Source organism: Physeter macrocephalus, chromosome 6 (genome assembly GCF_002837175.3).
Source record: "Physeter macrocephalus isolate SW-GA chromosome 6, ASM283717v5, whole genome shotgun sequence".
Taxonomy (NCBI): Eukaryota; Metazoa; Chordata; class Mammalia; order Artiodactyla; family Physeteridae; genus Physeter; species Physeter macrocephalus.
Window position 1 is genome coordinate 64649529 of NC_041219.1, and position 13334 is coordinate 64662862.

The 13334-nt window shown below is 36.7% G+C and overlaps 1 protein-coding gene and 1 long non-coding RNA gene across 2 annotated transcripts in view; one reads left to right on the plus strand and one right to left on the minus strand.

The window, feature by feature from the left end:
- SLC15A5 (solute carrier family 15 member 5) overlaps positions 1-13334 on the minus strand; it is an 83941-nt gene that overhangs the window by 59604 nt on the left and 11003 nt on the right. Inside the window, 1 exon segment of the mRNA XM_007100395.2 lies at positions 6474-6643. Within this exon segment, the coding sequence (XP_007100457.2) occupies positions 6474-6643 (170 nt within the window).
- Positions 1-13334, plus strand: part of LOC102990584 (uncharacterized) — a 70483-nt gene that overhangs the window by 30343 nt on the left and 26806 nt on the right. The window lies entirely within an intron of this gene.

Here is a 13334-nt window from a genome sequence, read left to right on the forward strand (position 1 = left end):
AGCAGTGAGAGGCCCGCCTACCACAAAAAAAAAAAAAAAAAAAAAAAGATAGAGACTGATTGTGGGTAGGGTGTAGAGGACACCTAAAGAGTTGAAATTTGAACTGAGGATTGAATAAAATGGAAATAGGAAAAAAGACCTAAAGGAAGCATATATCAGACATGTCATGAAGTAGAAATGAGCAGGGAGAAGCTCAGGAACAGGAAAGGCCAATGAGGCAGTAGCCCAGGTAGAATGTTGGAAGGAGATGAGGTCTAAGATTTGGTCAGGGTCTGACTTTACAGGCCAAAAGTAAGGAGCTTGGAGTTTATTCTCCATGTTATGGGAAACCATTAAGAAATTTTATGCAGAGTGGACATATGATGTATATTTTTAAAAAGTTACTCTGGAACTCTGGTAGTTGTGTGCATAATGGATTTTAAGGAACAAGAGAGGAAGCTGGAATACAGGTAAGAAGTCATGATGACTTGGACATAAAACAGCAAGAAGAGAAGTGAACAAAATGGGATGTGTTGTCAGAGAATCAATAGGATCTTCCAATGTGGGGAGAGGTTGAAGAAATGAGAAGATTTGAGGATGCTACTTTCCTTCCCCTTAAACCACTGGGTTTCAGTGACTTACATGAAGATGGAGAAGACAAGAATGGAATCCGTTTGCAGTTGGGTGAATCAAGAGTTGAGTTTTGGTCAGGTTAAATTTGAGATAACCGCTAGATAACAAAATCAAAATGTTGAATAGGAAGTCGGATATATATGAGTTTCAAGGTGAGGAGAGAGGTCAAATGAAATTGAGCGTTTGGTGTATAGTTGGCATTAAAAGCTGTGGGACTAGAGATTACTTAAGGAAAGAGGATGAGAAGAGTGGGATCCCTAGAATAAATCGGAGGGCTCCCCGTTAGGAGACTGTGAGAGGAGAAAAGGTACCCAAGAGTGGACAATGAACTACATGGGTTGTAAGTCAGAGAGAAGAAGAAGTAATAAACCTAAATTGATCAGCTGGACTGAGAGGGAGCCAGTAAGTTAGAGCGGTCAGGAAAAGGAGCTATATGGTAATCGGTCTACCCAAAGGGAGCGCCCATCGTCCCATCCAAAGGTAGTTATCCCGAGTGTTAGGAGGGATGTCCCCGTGAAAACATCTACATCTAAACATCACACCACCTTCCTGGAATAATCTATTAGACTTAATAGAAAACTCATGCCTTCTGTACAAATAATTTTGTGTGTCTTGTAGACTCACCCTTAAAAAGAAAAATCCATTGTCATTATAATCCCCAAATTGGTTTTCTGCACCAGGAGCAGAAACAGGAAGTTGAAAAAAAACCTGAAGTGAAAATGCAACCGAAACTTCAAGCTCCAGTTTATTTCTTTATTTATTTATTTGCGGTACGCGGGCCTCTCACTGTTGTGGCCTCGTCCGTTGCGGAGCACAGGCTCCGGACGCGCAGGCTCAGCGGCCATGGCTCACGGGCCCAGCCGCTCCGCGGCATGTGGGATCTTCCCGGACCGGGGCACGAACCCGTGTCCCCTGCATCAGCAGGCGGACTCTTAACCACTGCGCCAACAGGAAAGCCCTTATTTTTTATTTTATTTTATATATTTTTTCAAGCTCCAGTTTAAACATGCGTGGCAAACACACCAGGCGTGCACATTTTAAAATAAAACAGATGAGCTACTTTAAATGCTTTGTTGAAAAACTTAAAGATTTGTAGCCATTACTATTTAAAAAAAAAAACTTTAGAAAGCAATTTTTCTATTCTTTGTACCTTTAAGTTCTTAGCTCTGATGTTCTGCTCCTCTGACCTTGATCTAATCATGAATATCTATGCTACCTAATTATAATTAAAAAAGCCTACATTGCACTCTAGATGGTAGATGCACATTTTTTTCTTCTTTGGTCACCTGCCAGTTCTCAAAATTATAGCAGTGGGAAGAAATGCAAATGAAGGCCATGCTTGACAGCTAAACATAATGGAACGCATGGTCCACATTTGAAAAGTTACCTTAAAATAAAAGGTAGCATATAAAAAAATCATTTCTTTAAGGTCACCTATGGCTTTGAATTACAGCTTTGAGGAATTTCCAATTTAGTCATCAGAGAGGAAGAAGCCAAAATAAGGATTATATACTTTTCTAGAGGCAAGACAGAGTTTTACTTCATCATAATTGGGTGATCGTATAACTTGGAAATAGAAAACAAAACAAAGCAAAACAACTCCAAAATATTCATTTGGTATAGTATTGTGTAAAGTAAACCACTGGTGAACATTTTATATTATGATTTGACTTGCAGCTAATACAGTTTCTTTCTTGTAAATGTCCAAAGGAAGGTTACCTTATCACATGTTAAAATATGTAACATATGGACTAGAGTAGGCTGGCAGTAAACAGAGGTGATCAGATAGATTTGTATTACTTGAAGAGTTGTAATTCTTTATTCAGATGAATATATTTTCAAATAGGAGATTAGGAAGCAAATGGTTGGATGCCAAATAGTTATTTAGAAAATTTGAATATGAAAATTATGTATACATAATTAGTCACAAAAAATCAGAATTATTTGATAATTACACACTTTAGAATACGTCAAAGTGGTCTTTTGATAAAGACCAAGTTTATACTTTATACTAAAGTTTATACTTCCTTTACATTTTCCTCTTTTTTGCCTTTTTGGGGCTGACAGAGAGGATCTCTCAGACCCTTTTTGCATAATGAACCCATTCTGCAGACTAGCAGGAGGCTGTGTACTTCCTAGCTGTGATCCACAGAACACAGAGCTCTGTTCTAGAAACAAGGCAGAGGCTTCTGGGGATGATGTTTTCCCTGTTTCAGTATGTGGTGTAATAAAACGAGCTCTAGCCTGAGAAAAGGTAGGCCTGGGTTCTGGTTCCACTTCAGCCACTGCCTGTGACATCTTGGACAAGTCATTTAATTCAAGTATGTCTCATTTTCTGTACTCAGTTTAACAATTAGAAACACTGAGCATTTACCATATTCCAAGTATGTACACAACACAGGAATTTCTAACTATATTCAGAAATAGATCATTTCAATACAGCATGGTAGGTGAAATGGTAAAGATAGCTCAGGATGGTACAGGAGCAGGGGCATAGGACATGGAGTCTAGTCTGTAAAAGGAAATATGGGGCCCTTCTTGCCTACCTCACTGGTATGTGGAGAAATGAAGTAACAACAGTGAAGTTTTAAAAATATAACTTATTGCATTGCTGTTACTGGTAGTTGTATAGGTAAGTGGTAGAAACAGTGGTAGCAGTCAAAGTACTACTAAAAGTAAAATGTGTTATTTAGAAATTAAGGTCAGAGTTAAACAAGATAGATGAATATGAATACAAGTAGACTGACTAACCAAAGGAACAGAATAGAAACTCTAGAAATGCAAGTGGCAATATACAAGGAAGGTGGCATCTCAAATTAGTGGGGAAAATACAAACTTTTTAATAAGTGAGGTTGGATAATGTGACAGTCATATGGGAAAAAGATAAAATTGACTTCACTCATAAAACTTATTCTAATATAATTTCCAAATGGGTCACAGATGTAAAGGTAAATATATATACCAAAAGAAAATATGAATGAATTCCTTTATAATCTGGGAATGAGGAAAACTTTTTCACCATGAATCAAAATCTAGAAGCAATAAGGGAGAAGATTGATAAATTTGATTACAAACAAAAACCACACAAAAGACAAAACAAATAAACAAACAATGTGTTGTGCATGGATGACAACACAAGAAGCAAAATTAAAAGATATATGACAAATGGGAATAATATTCGCAACTTTTGTTGTAAACAAAGAATTAATATCTTCAGTGTATAGAAATCTAAAAATTGAAAAAAATTGGAGAGACTGTAGGGAAATAGTCATTGTCATACATTTTTGGTGGAAATACAATATGGTACAACCACTATAGAAGGGAATTTGGCAATATGTAGCAAAATTATCTGTGGATTTACTTTTTGATTTACTAATCCAATTTGTAGGAATCTATCCTAAAGATCTGCTGGGGAAAAATGCTAAGAGAGGTATGCACAAAGCTATTCTTTAGAACCTATTTAATGTGGCAGAAGTAAAGAAACAAACCAAACATCCATCAATATAAGACTGGTAAAATAAACAATGGAGTACTATCCAGCTAGAAAAAGAATGAGGAATATTGTTATATACAGTTATGAAGCAATTCCTAGGTTATATTAAATGAAAAAAGCAGGTGAGAAAAGTGTGAATAAAATGCTGTTTATAGGAGAAGGGGGAAATACATACATATACATAAAGATACATACACATATATACAATTTTAGTATTTTCCTTTATTTAAAAAATGGAAGGATGATTCTTTAAAAATATGTAAATAGACACCTAAAGGAATAGAGGGGACATAGGAATATAAGCAGACCTTGTTCGTACATGAATTTTAGATCCATAAAATTATTTATTTAAAATGAAATTAAATTTTTTAAATGCTTCCAAGTATTTAAAATTTTCAAATTTTAAAAATACCTCAGGATTTTTAAAGGATGAATGAAATAGATGAAGGAAATTAAGAGGTATAAACTACCAGTTACAAAAAAAATGAGTCACAAAATGAAATATACAGTGTGGACAATAGTCAATAGCAATGTAATATCTTTGTATGGTGACAAAAATGGTCAAAAGGTATAAACTTCCAGTTATAAGATAAATAAGTACACGGGATATAATGTACAACATGATTAATATAATGAACACAACTGTATGTTATAGATGAAAGTTGTTAAGAGAGTCAATCCTAAGAGTTCTCATCACAGGAAAAAATTTTTTTAATTTTTTTCTTGTAGTTTGTATCTATATGAGGTGATGGATCATCACTAAACTTGTTGTGGTGATCATTTCATAACGTATGGAAGTCAAATCATTATGTTGTACACTTTAAATTTATATAGTGCTGTATGCTAATTATATCTCACTAAAACTGGAAGAAGGAAAAACCTGATTTATGCAGATATGTAATTAAAAAGTCCAACAGGCAAGGCTTCACAGTGTAGCTCACTAAGGTCTCCAAAGACCTGTGGGTCCTTCAAAGATATAGGAAGTATTGTTACTGTGATTTAAGGGGGATCAGTGCTGGATGTTAAACAATATATGCTTATGACAGGGTTATATGAGCTATTTAACAGTTTTCACATTTAGTTTTTTTTTGTTTGTTTGTTTGTTTTTTTGTGGTATGCGGGCCTCCCTCTGTTGTGGCATCTCCCGTTGCGGAGCACAGGCTCCGGACGCGCAGGCTCAGCGGCCATGGCTCACGGGCCCAGCCGCTCCGCGGCATGTGGGATCCTCCCAGACCGGGGCGCGAATCCGGTTCCCCTGCATCGGCAGGCAGACGCGCAACCACTGCGCCACCAGGGAAGCCCTCACATTTAGTTTTGAGTGGGCTAGACTGAGTATAATATAATATAGAAATACTTTGGATAGGAGACTTGTGGGTTCACAGCTACTAAGGTTCTGTGCTTTTTCCCAATTTATTAGGAATGGTCTGGGTCCAGATTTTAGTAACTATTGTCTAAATCTTTACATGCAAAAAGTGAATTTTAACACTATTTCCTTTGTTGATATGGTATTAAATGAGATACAGGATGTAAAGTGCTTAACACAAAATAAGAATCTTATTACACTCTATCAGCAACTAAAAAAAAAACTAACCTCACAAATGGAAAAAATGCACTTAATTGTATTTAAAGTTAGTGGCATAACCAAACAGAGAGGAACTATACCAAGTGACTTTAAAACATAATCATCTTAAGTGTACATTCCCAGGGATTATAACTTAAACAAAAAAACTATAAGAAGAATTTTGAGACTGTCAATAATCATTGTGAACTGGGATTTTGGCATGGGAAGAAGTAGAAAAAGACTTGAGTTTGATAAGGTTAAGTAAAAATCCTGTAGTTCCAGTTTTGATTAGGGTATTCGTATAGTCCAAAATGTATGTTACCTTCGAGAAGAAAAAAGGACATTTTCTAGGTCTGTGCATTGAAAAGACCTAGAAACTGTGACGGACTAAATAGCGATGAGCATCTCCATCACCAAGACTGTAGTCTCTAAATACCAGTATATATACAAGAAAAGGAAACAGTTCTTTAAGAAAGAGATGATTCAAAGTTCAGGGAAGAGAATGATGACCATAGAATATCTTGGCATACCAGAAAGCAAGGAAGCATTCAAAGACAACACAGGCTTGTCTGAAGGACTCAGGCCCAACATGAAGAGTACCTCACTGCCCAAACATGGAACAATTTGATCAAAGAAGATAGAGATTATTGATATTCTTGAAGAATCTGTTGCTCTCAAGTATAATAACTGACAGACTCTACAAATTCTCTGAGTTGAAAGAGAAATTATAGGGAATCCGAGAGGAAGAAGATGTGTTGAGAAAACCTTAAGATCCAAAAAAATCAATGTAAAGTGTGATTTGCTTACATTTTTCTGGCTGATAAATCAGGTTATAGTGCATCATATGAAGGGTTATCAGAGCCATAAGTGTAGACATAAAAGGAGTAAATAAGACCAGGGCCCAGGCCGCCAAGTGCTGGATATAAGACAGTCCCAGAAAGACAACAGTTGCATTTAGACTCATGATCCAATAAAACCTGGGATACCAAAACAAAAATAAAATTACCATTGAGTTACTTAATATAACAGTTGCTAATTTTAATGATTTTAATAAATATAAGCTACAACTTAGCAGCATGTTAGCTGAACTAGATTTTGCAAATGTTGTTTATCAGCTTTCTTTTTTGAAATTTCATTTAAAAATTTGTTATACAATTTTTAAAGGTTACTCTCCATTTATAGTTATTACAAAATATTGGCTATGTTCCCCATGTTGTACAACTCATCCTTGAGCCTATCTTACACTCAGTAGTTTATACCTCCCACTCCCCCTACCCCTATATTCCCCCAACCCCACAAGCACTAGTTTGTTCTCTATATCTGTGAGTCTGCTTCTTTTTTGTCATATTCATTAGTTTGTTGTATTTTTTAGATTCTACATATAAGTGATATCATACAGTATTTGTGTTCCTGTATCTGACTTATTTCACTTGACAAAATACCCTCCAAGTCCATCCATGTTGCTGCAAATGGCAAAGTTTCATTCTTTTTTATGGCTGAGTAGTATTCCATTGTGTATGGGTGTGTGTGTGTGTGTATGTATATATATATATATATCACATCTCCCTTATTCATTCCTCTGTTGATGGACAGTTAGGTTGTTTCCATATCTTGGCAACTGTAAATAATGCTGCCATGAATATTGGGGTACATGAATCTTTTCAAATTAGTGGTATTTTTTTTTTTTCAGATATATACTCAGGAGTGGGACTGCTGGGTCATATGGTAGTTCTATTTTTAGTTTTTTGAGAAACCTCCATACTGTTTTCCACAGTGGCTGCACCAATTTACATTCCCACCTGCAGTGCACAAGGGTTCCCTTTTCTCCACACCCTCACCAACATTTATTTGTGTTCTGTTTGATGATAGCCATTCTGACAGGTGTGAGGTGATATCTCATTGTGGTTTTGATTTGCATTTCCTTGATGATTAGCGATGTTGAGCATCTTTTCATATGCCTGTTGGCCGTCTACATTTCTGTTTTTAGCTTTCTTAATAAGCGCATACACATCAGCTATGTCTTATTAGTTTTGTTATCTATGTTTCCTTTCTATTTAGAATAGATATAGGAAGAATGTGTTCTCTTTTCTCTAAAGCAGAAGTTGACAAACTTTTCTGTAAAGCATCTGATAATAAGTATTTCAGGCTTTGCAAATCATATGGTCTCTACAGCAACAAGTCAACTCTGTTGTGACTCTAGAGAAGCCATAAATAATACCTCATTGAATATGCCTAATGAACCTGGAAAAGATTACACGGTTAAAGAGTTGAAGCTTATTTATTCCACTTTTCAGAGTCTGGGAAAACTCAGGAATACTCAGGTTATACCTAGACCATGGCATGGGTAAACCAAAGAAATTAGTGTCATTTGAATAAAACTTCCAGTGTCTCCTCCTAAAAAAAAATATTAAAAATAAGTACCTATCCCAGTAGTACAGTTTGCAAGTTCTGGGGAAATAATCTCTACCTCTCAACCTTTCATTGGGTCTAAATTCTCCTGCTGGACTCCCATTGCAAAGGGGGTGTCTTACAGCTACTGAAAGTGGGGTCTGGCTGCTTACCGCTCAAAAGCCAATAAAGAGGCAAGTTTGGTGGAAAGGAAAGTTTGCTTTATTTTGGATGCCTGAAACTGGGGCAGGGGGAGGGTGGACTCCCGTCCAAAGGCTTAATCCCCTCCACTGACAACCAGTGGGCAAGAGCTCTTATTGGCGGAGGGAGGAGACTACATGTAGAAACAGTACAGTTAGTTCAGACAGTCATCTTGAAATTGGTCATACGGTGGTCTGACAAGCATCATCTTGATTGTCTTAAGTACAGTTAATCTTCAGTTCCGGGGTCAGTTTGTTCCCATTTCCTTGAGGCCAATTCTTGGAATTGTAGCAGCTTATGTCACAGCTACAGTCTGGTCATCATGTAGTTAACTTCTTCCACCTGGCACGGGTTTCAGTATCTACAAGACAGCTCACAGGATGTGGCTCAGAATATTAGCTACGGCCCTTGAGAAGGAACTAAAGGTCCTTGACTATGCTTAGTGACTAAACGATTATTGTTTTGTCCTGTTTGACTGATTTTCTTTGCTTCTGCATTTTCTTACTTCTCTGATTAAATTCATTCTTTGGCTAAAGTTTTTCCACAGACAAAGGGCAGGCAGAGGACATGGGGGGCAAGGACCAAAGGGTCCTACTCCATTTCATTAACATTAGCTTAAAAAATTATTGAAGTAATATTGAATATAATAAAATTTACCCATTAAAAAATATGGTTTTATGGACTACTATATTTAAAATAGATAACCAACAAGGACCTCCTGCATAGCACAGGGAACTCTGCTCAATATTCTGTGATAACTTAAATGGGAAAAGAATTTGAAAAAGAATAGATACATATATATGTATAACTGAATCACTTTGTTGTACACCTGAAACTAACACAACACTGTTAATCAACTATGCTCCAATGTAAAATAAAAATTAAAAACAAATAAAAATTTTAAAAATATGTTTTTATGAGTTTTGGTCAATGTTTTAGTTGTGCAAACACTAATAGATCTACATTAGAACACTTATCACTAAAATATGAAGGGCTTACCTGATTAGATCAGGCCCACCCAGGATACCAGGATAATGTCCTCTTTGATTAACTCAAAAGCAACTGATTAGAGAACTTAATTACATTGCAAAATCCCTTCACCTTTGCCATATAACATAAGGAGGGGGTGATATCCTATCATCTTTACCATGTTCTATTCAGTAGAGACAGGTCACAGGTTGTTCCCATACTCAGGGACATGGATCTGCGTGACCCACCGGGGGTCATCCTATGGCATTTCCCATACATCTCCCTCCCTCCCTCCCTCCCTCCACATGGATCTGCCAAGAGTGTGACCCACCGGGGGTCATCCTATGGCATTTCCCATACATCTCCCTCCCTCCCTCCCTCCCTCCCTCCTTTCTCTCTCTCTCTTTCTTTCTTTCTCTTTCTTTCTTTCTCTCTCTTTTTCTTTCTTTCTTCCTTTAAGTAAAAGAAGCAGAGTGAACAGGTAAGACTGGCTATGAGAAGGGGATATTGAAGGTTTGAGATGAAAGTAAAAGGTTAGAAACAGTCATATGAAGGAGGAGGAGAGAGAATGATTGCATACTGTACACATGAAGGGTGATGGTAAGGGTTCACTTGAGGTTGGCCATGTATTTAGTGCGAGCGTAGCATGATTTTACATTTTTCTCCAGACCTGTTTGGCTCTGTGAGTACAGTAATAGAACAAGTAAAGAGTTGAATTTTAACCAGGATTGCTTCCTTCATTCCTCAGGAGAGTACTGCAAAGTGTGGGGAAAGAGAGAGAGGAATTGTGGATGTGGAATTAGATTGTTAATTGAAGACCAGCCTCTTGACTCTACTAATTCCACTTGCTGATTTACGGTGGGGATTGGCTCCCTGCTGTGCTCAGCTGACATTACCCAGGAGGGTGGATTGGTGCCCGACCTGCTTTTGCTGGGCAGAGGATTGAAGACCAGTTCCTTACTTGGTCCCACCAACATACCACTCAAGCTGGGGAATCAGAGTGTCCCTGCCTGCTGTGTGTGTGTGTGTGTGTGTGTGTGTGTGTGTGTGTGTGTGTGTGTGTGTGTGTGTGTACATGCATTAGATTCCTCTTTCCTGCTGAAACTATGGAGCCAGAGTAGGAGGGTGGGGCAGTTTTTCCACAGTGTTTGCTTGAAGTAGGGCAGGTATTATCAAAAAGATATTTTATGTTAGGCTACCCTTTCCCTGGTACTTTACCTATGGGCAGCAGGCTTTTCTTGGAGCTGCCCTCTCCCAACCATGCCTGTGGGCAGTTCCAGGCTTCTCCACTGTTGGCAAAAAGAAAACCCAGAAAACTCATTGCTGTCTTCTCTCAAGTTCCAAGATCTCTAGCTAGAGTCTGTCATCTTTCCACCTTTCAGAATCTTCCTATGTTTGTTTGTTGTGTTATGTCCAGGGTTTTTAGATGTAAAAAAGGAGGACCTGGAAGGAATGGGGCTACTGTCATGGACTGTCCTGGAATTCCCCTATGATTTTTCAACTGGGTAGTTTATCTTCCTATTATTGATTTGTAAAAGTTCTTTATATATTCAGGCTGCATGTCTTTTGTCAGATATATGTTCTACAAATGTTTTCTCCCAATCTGTGGTTTGCCTCATCATTTTCTTAGCTAAAAAAATCTTTTGTTAACAGCAGCTGTTTTTAATTTTAATAAATTTCTTCAGTGTTTTTAATTGATTCATGCTTCTTGTGTCCTATGTAAAGAATACTTCCTAAATGTAGGTCACAAGTATTTTTTCCTTTTTTAAAAGCAGTTTTATGCGTTTAGATCTCTATGTTAGGTCAATGATCGGCTTTGAATTAATTTTTTAGTCAGGTGTCATGAGTAACTTTTTCTATTTGATATCCAGTTATTCTAGCACAATTTATTGAAAAGATGATCCTTTCCCCATTGAATTTTTTGGCACCTTTGTTGAAAATCAATTGACCTTATAAACGTGGTTGTTTTTTCTGAATTTCAATTCTGTTCTACTAATCTATCCTTATGCCAAAACCATACTATCTTTATTACTGTTGCTTTTTCTCTTGTTTTTAAAAACAATTTTATTGAGATACAAGTGAGATACAATAAACTGCATGTGCTTAAAATGTACAATTTAAGTTTTGAATATGTATGCACCCAATAAATGATCACCCCTTTCATGTACATCATGTACATCCACTCTCCATAACTGACCTAGAAAAGTAATCAAATGTCAAACATGGCCATGCTGAGCAAGGTGATTGACTGTAATCCACTGATAGCAATTTATTTATCACAGTGCAGGGGGGTACAAAGTTAGAATTTTCTAGGACAAAGGAGTAGAGTCCCTAGGCTCAGCCTCAGGTCATCCTTTCGTGCAGTTGCAAGCTGCACACTTGAACTGTGGCTGTAACAACCAAGAGAGGCTGGAACTGCAGAGCAATGTTACGGTCCTTTCCATCTTTAAGAAACCCTTTTTTCAAATGCTAAGTATTGCTGAGAAAAAATCCAAGAGGACACTGTGTGACTCTTCAGTACACCACAGGGGGATGTAAACGGAATTGCTCTAAAGAGGGTCAAGGAAAATTACAATTCTTCCAAGACTTACATCTTGTGAAATATAGTTATAAACCAAAGAATTATAGTGCTGAATATCTCTGTATAGGGAGAGATTTCACATAAAGTACTAAATGTGTTTTAACAAATGCCACCCAACCTATTTGATTGTGTAATTTTCTGAAAGAATTACCTAGTACAATCATGTTTTATATAATCTTTGTTGATCCATGGACAGGACAAGTCATAGATAATTAAGGGTGAAACTGTATACGTATCAACTGTAAAAAAATAAAAGAAATAAAAATCCACAGTCTTCAAACTCACCATTAAGACTCCTTTCATCTCATAGCTCACCAGCAAATTGAATATATAAAGCACCTCTCACACAGAAAGTCAGAGAGCAAAGCACTAAAGCAAAACAAATACCAGTGATTAAGGAAAATTGAAAGCAGCAGTAAAAATATGTTTCTTTAGTCTACTTGTAAATACAGACTGGGAACTGCAAATAATTGGGGGTATATATAAGTGGTAATTTTTTTTTTTTTTTTGGTCTTCATGATTCTATGGTGTTGAATACAAATAAGGGGGGAAAACCCCTATTGCTGCAAAATTCAGAAAACCTTTTGAGATTATTTATTTTAAACATTCACCTTAATTTATTTAGTAATAGTTTTTAAAGTCACTCAAATATTCTGTCACTTCTTAAACTGACAAATTTTGACTTGCTTCAGACTTATTTTAAGTGATTATAAGACAAATAGTTTGAAATGGGCTTTCCAACCTACTTGAGAAGGTATTGAAGAGGGGAGAAAAACTTCTGGGTCTTCATAGCCTTAGTGGACAATTTTAAGAATTCAGACAGAATATTCTATTCTGCCTTGAACAATATTGAGATAATTCACCAGGGGATTTGTGGTTCTTCAATGGGCTAAAATTGAACTGTTTAGAAGAGTCAATGAAACACTGGGGCGCTGATTTCATGGTGGATGGCTGTTGTCAATCATTGCTTCTTTTAGCATAACCACTGGCCCACTGAAGTACTTCAAAGACTATTCTAGCTGATGTGAATTTGGAGAAAGAAGGACCAGGAGGAAATTTTGCATTTCTTACTTTCAAAAAAAAATTTAATTGGAGTATAATGATTGCATTAGTTTCAGGTGTACAGCATAGTGATTCAGTTATACATGTGCATATACTCATTCTTTTTGAGAGTTTTTTCCCCTATAGGTTATTACAGAGTACTCAGTAGAGTTCCCTGTGCTCGACAGTAGGCCCTCGTTGATGATTTTATATATAGTAGTGTGTGTATGTTAATCCCAAGCTCCTAATTTATCCCTCCCTCCACATTTCCCCTTTGGCAACCAAAAGTTTGTTTTCGAAATCTGTGAGTCTGTTTCCGTTTTGTAAATCAGTTCATTTATATCATTTTTTCCTACTTTTTATCTATAAATATTTTTCAACAATGCTATTAAAGAAAAGACGGCTTAATAAAGGAAGATAATTGATTTTGGTGAATTGACAGCACGATTAAAGTAAAAGGTTTACTTTTTTTTTTTTTTTTTTTTTTT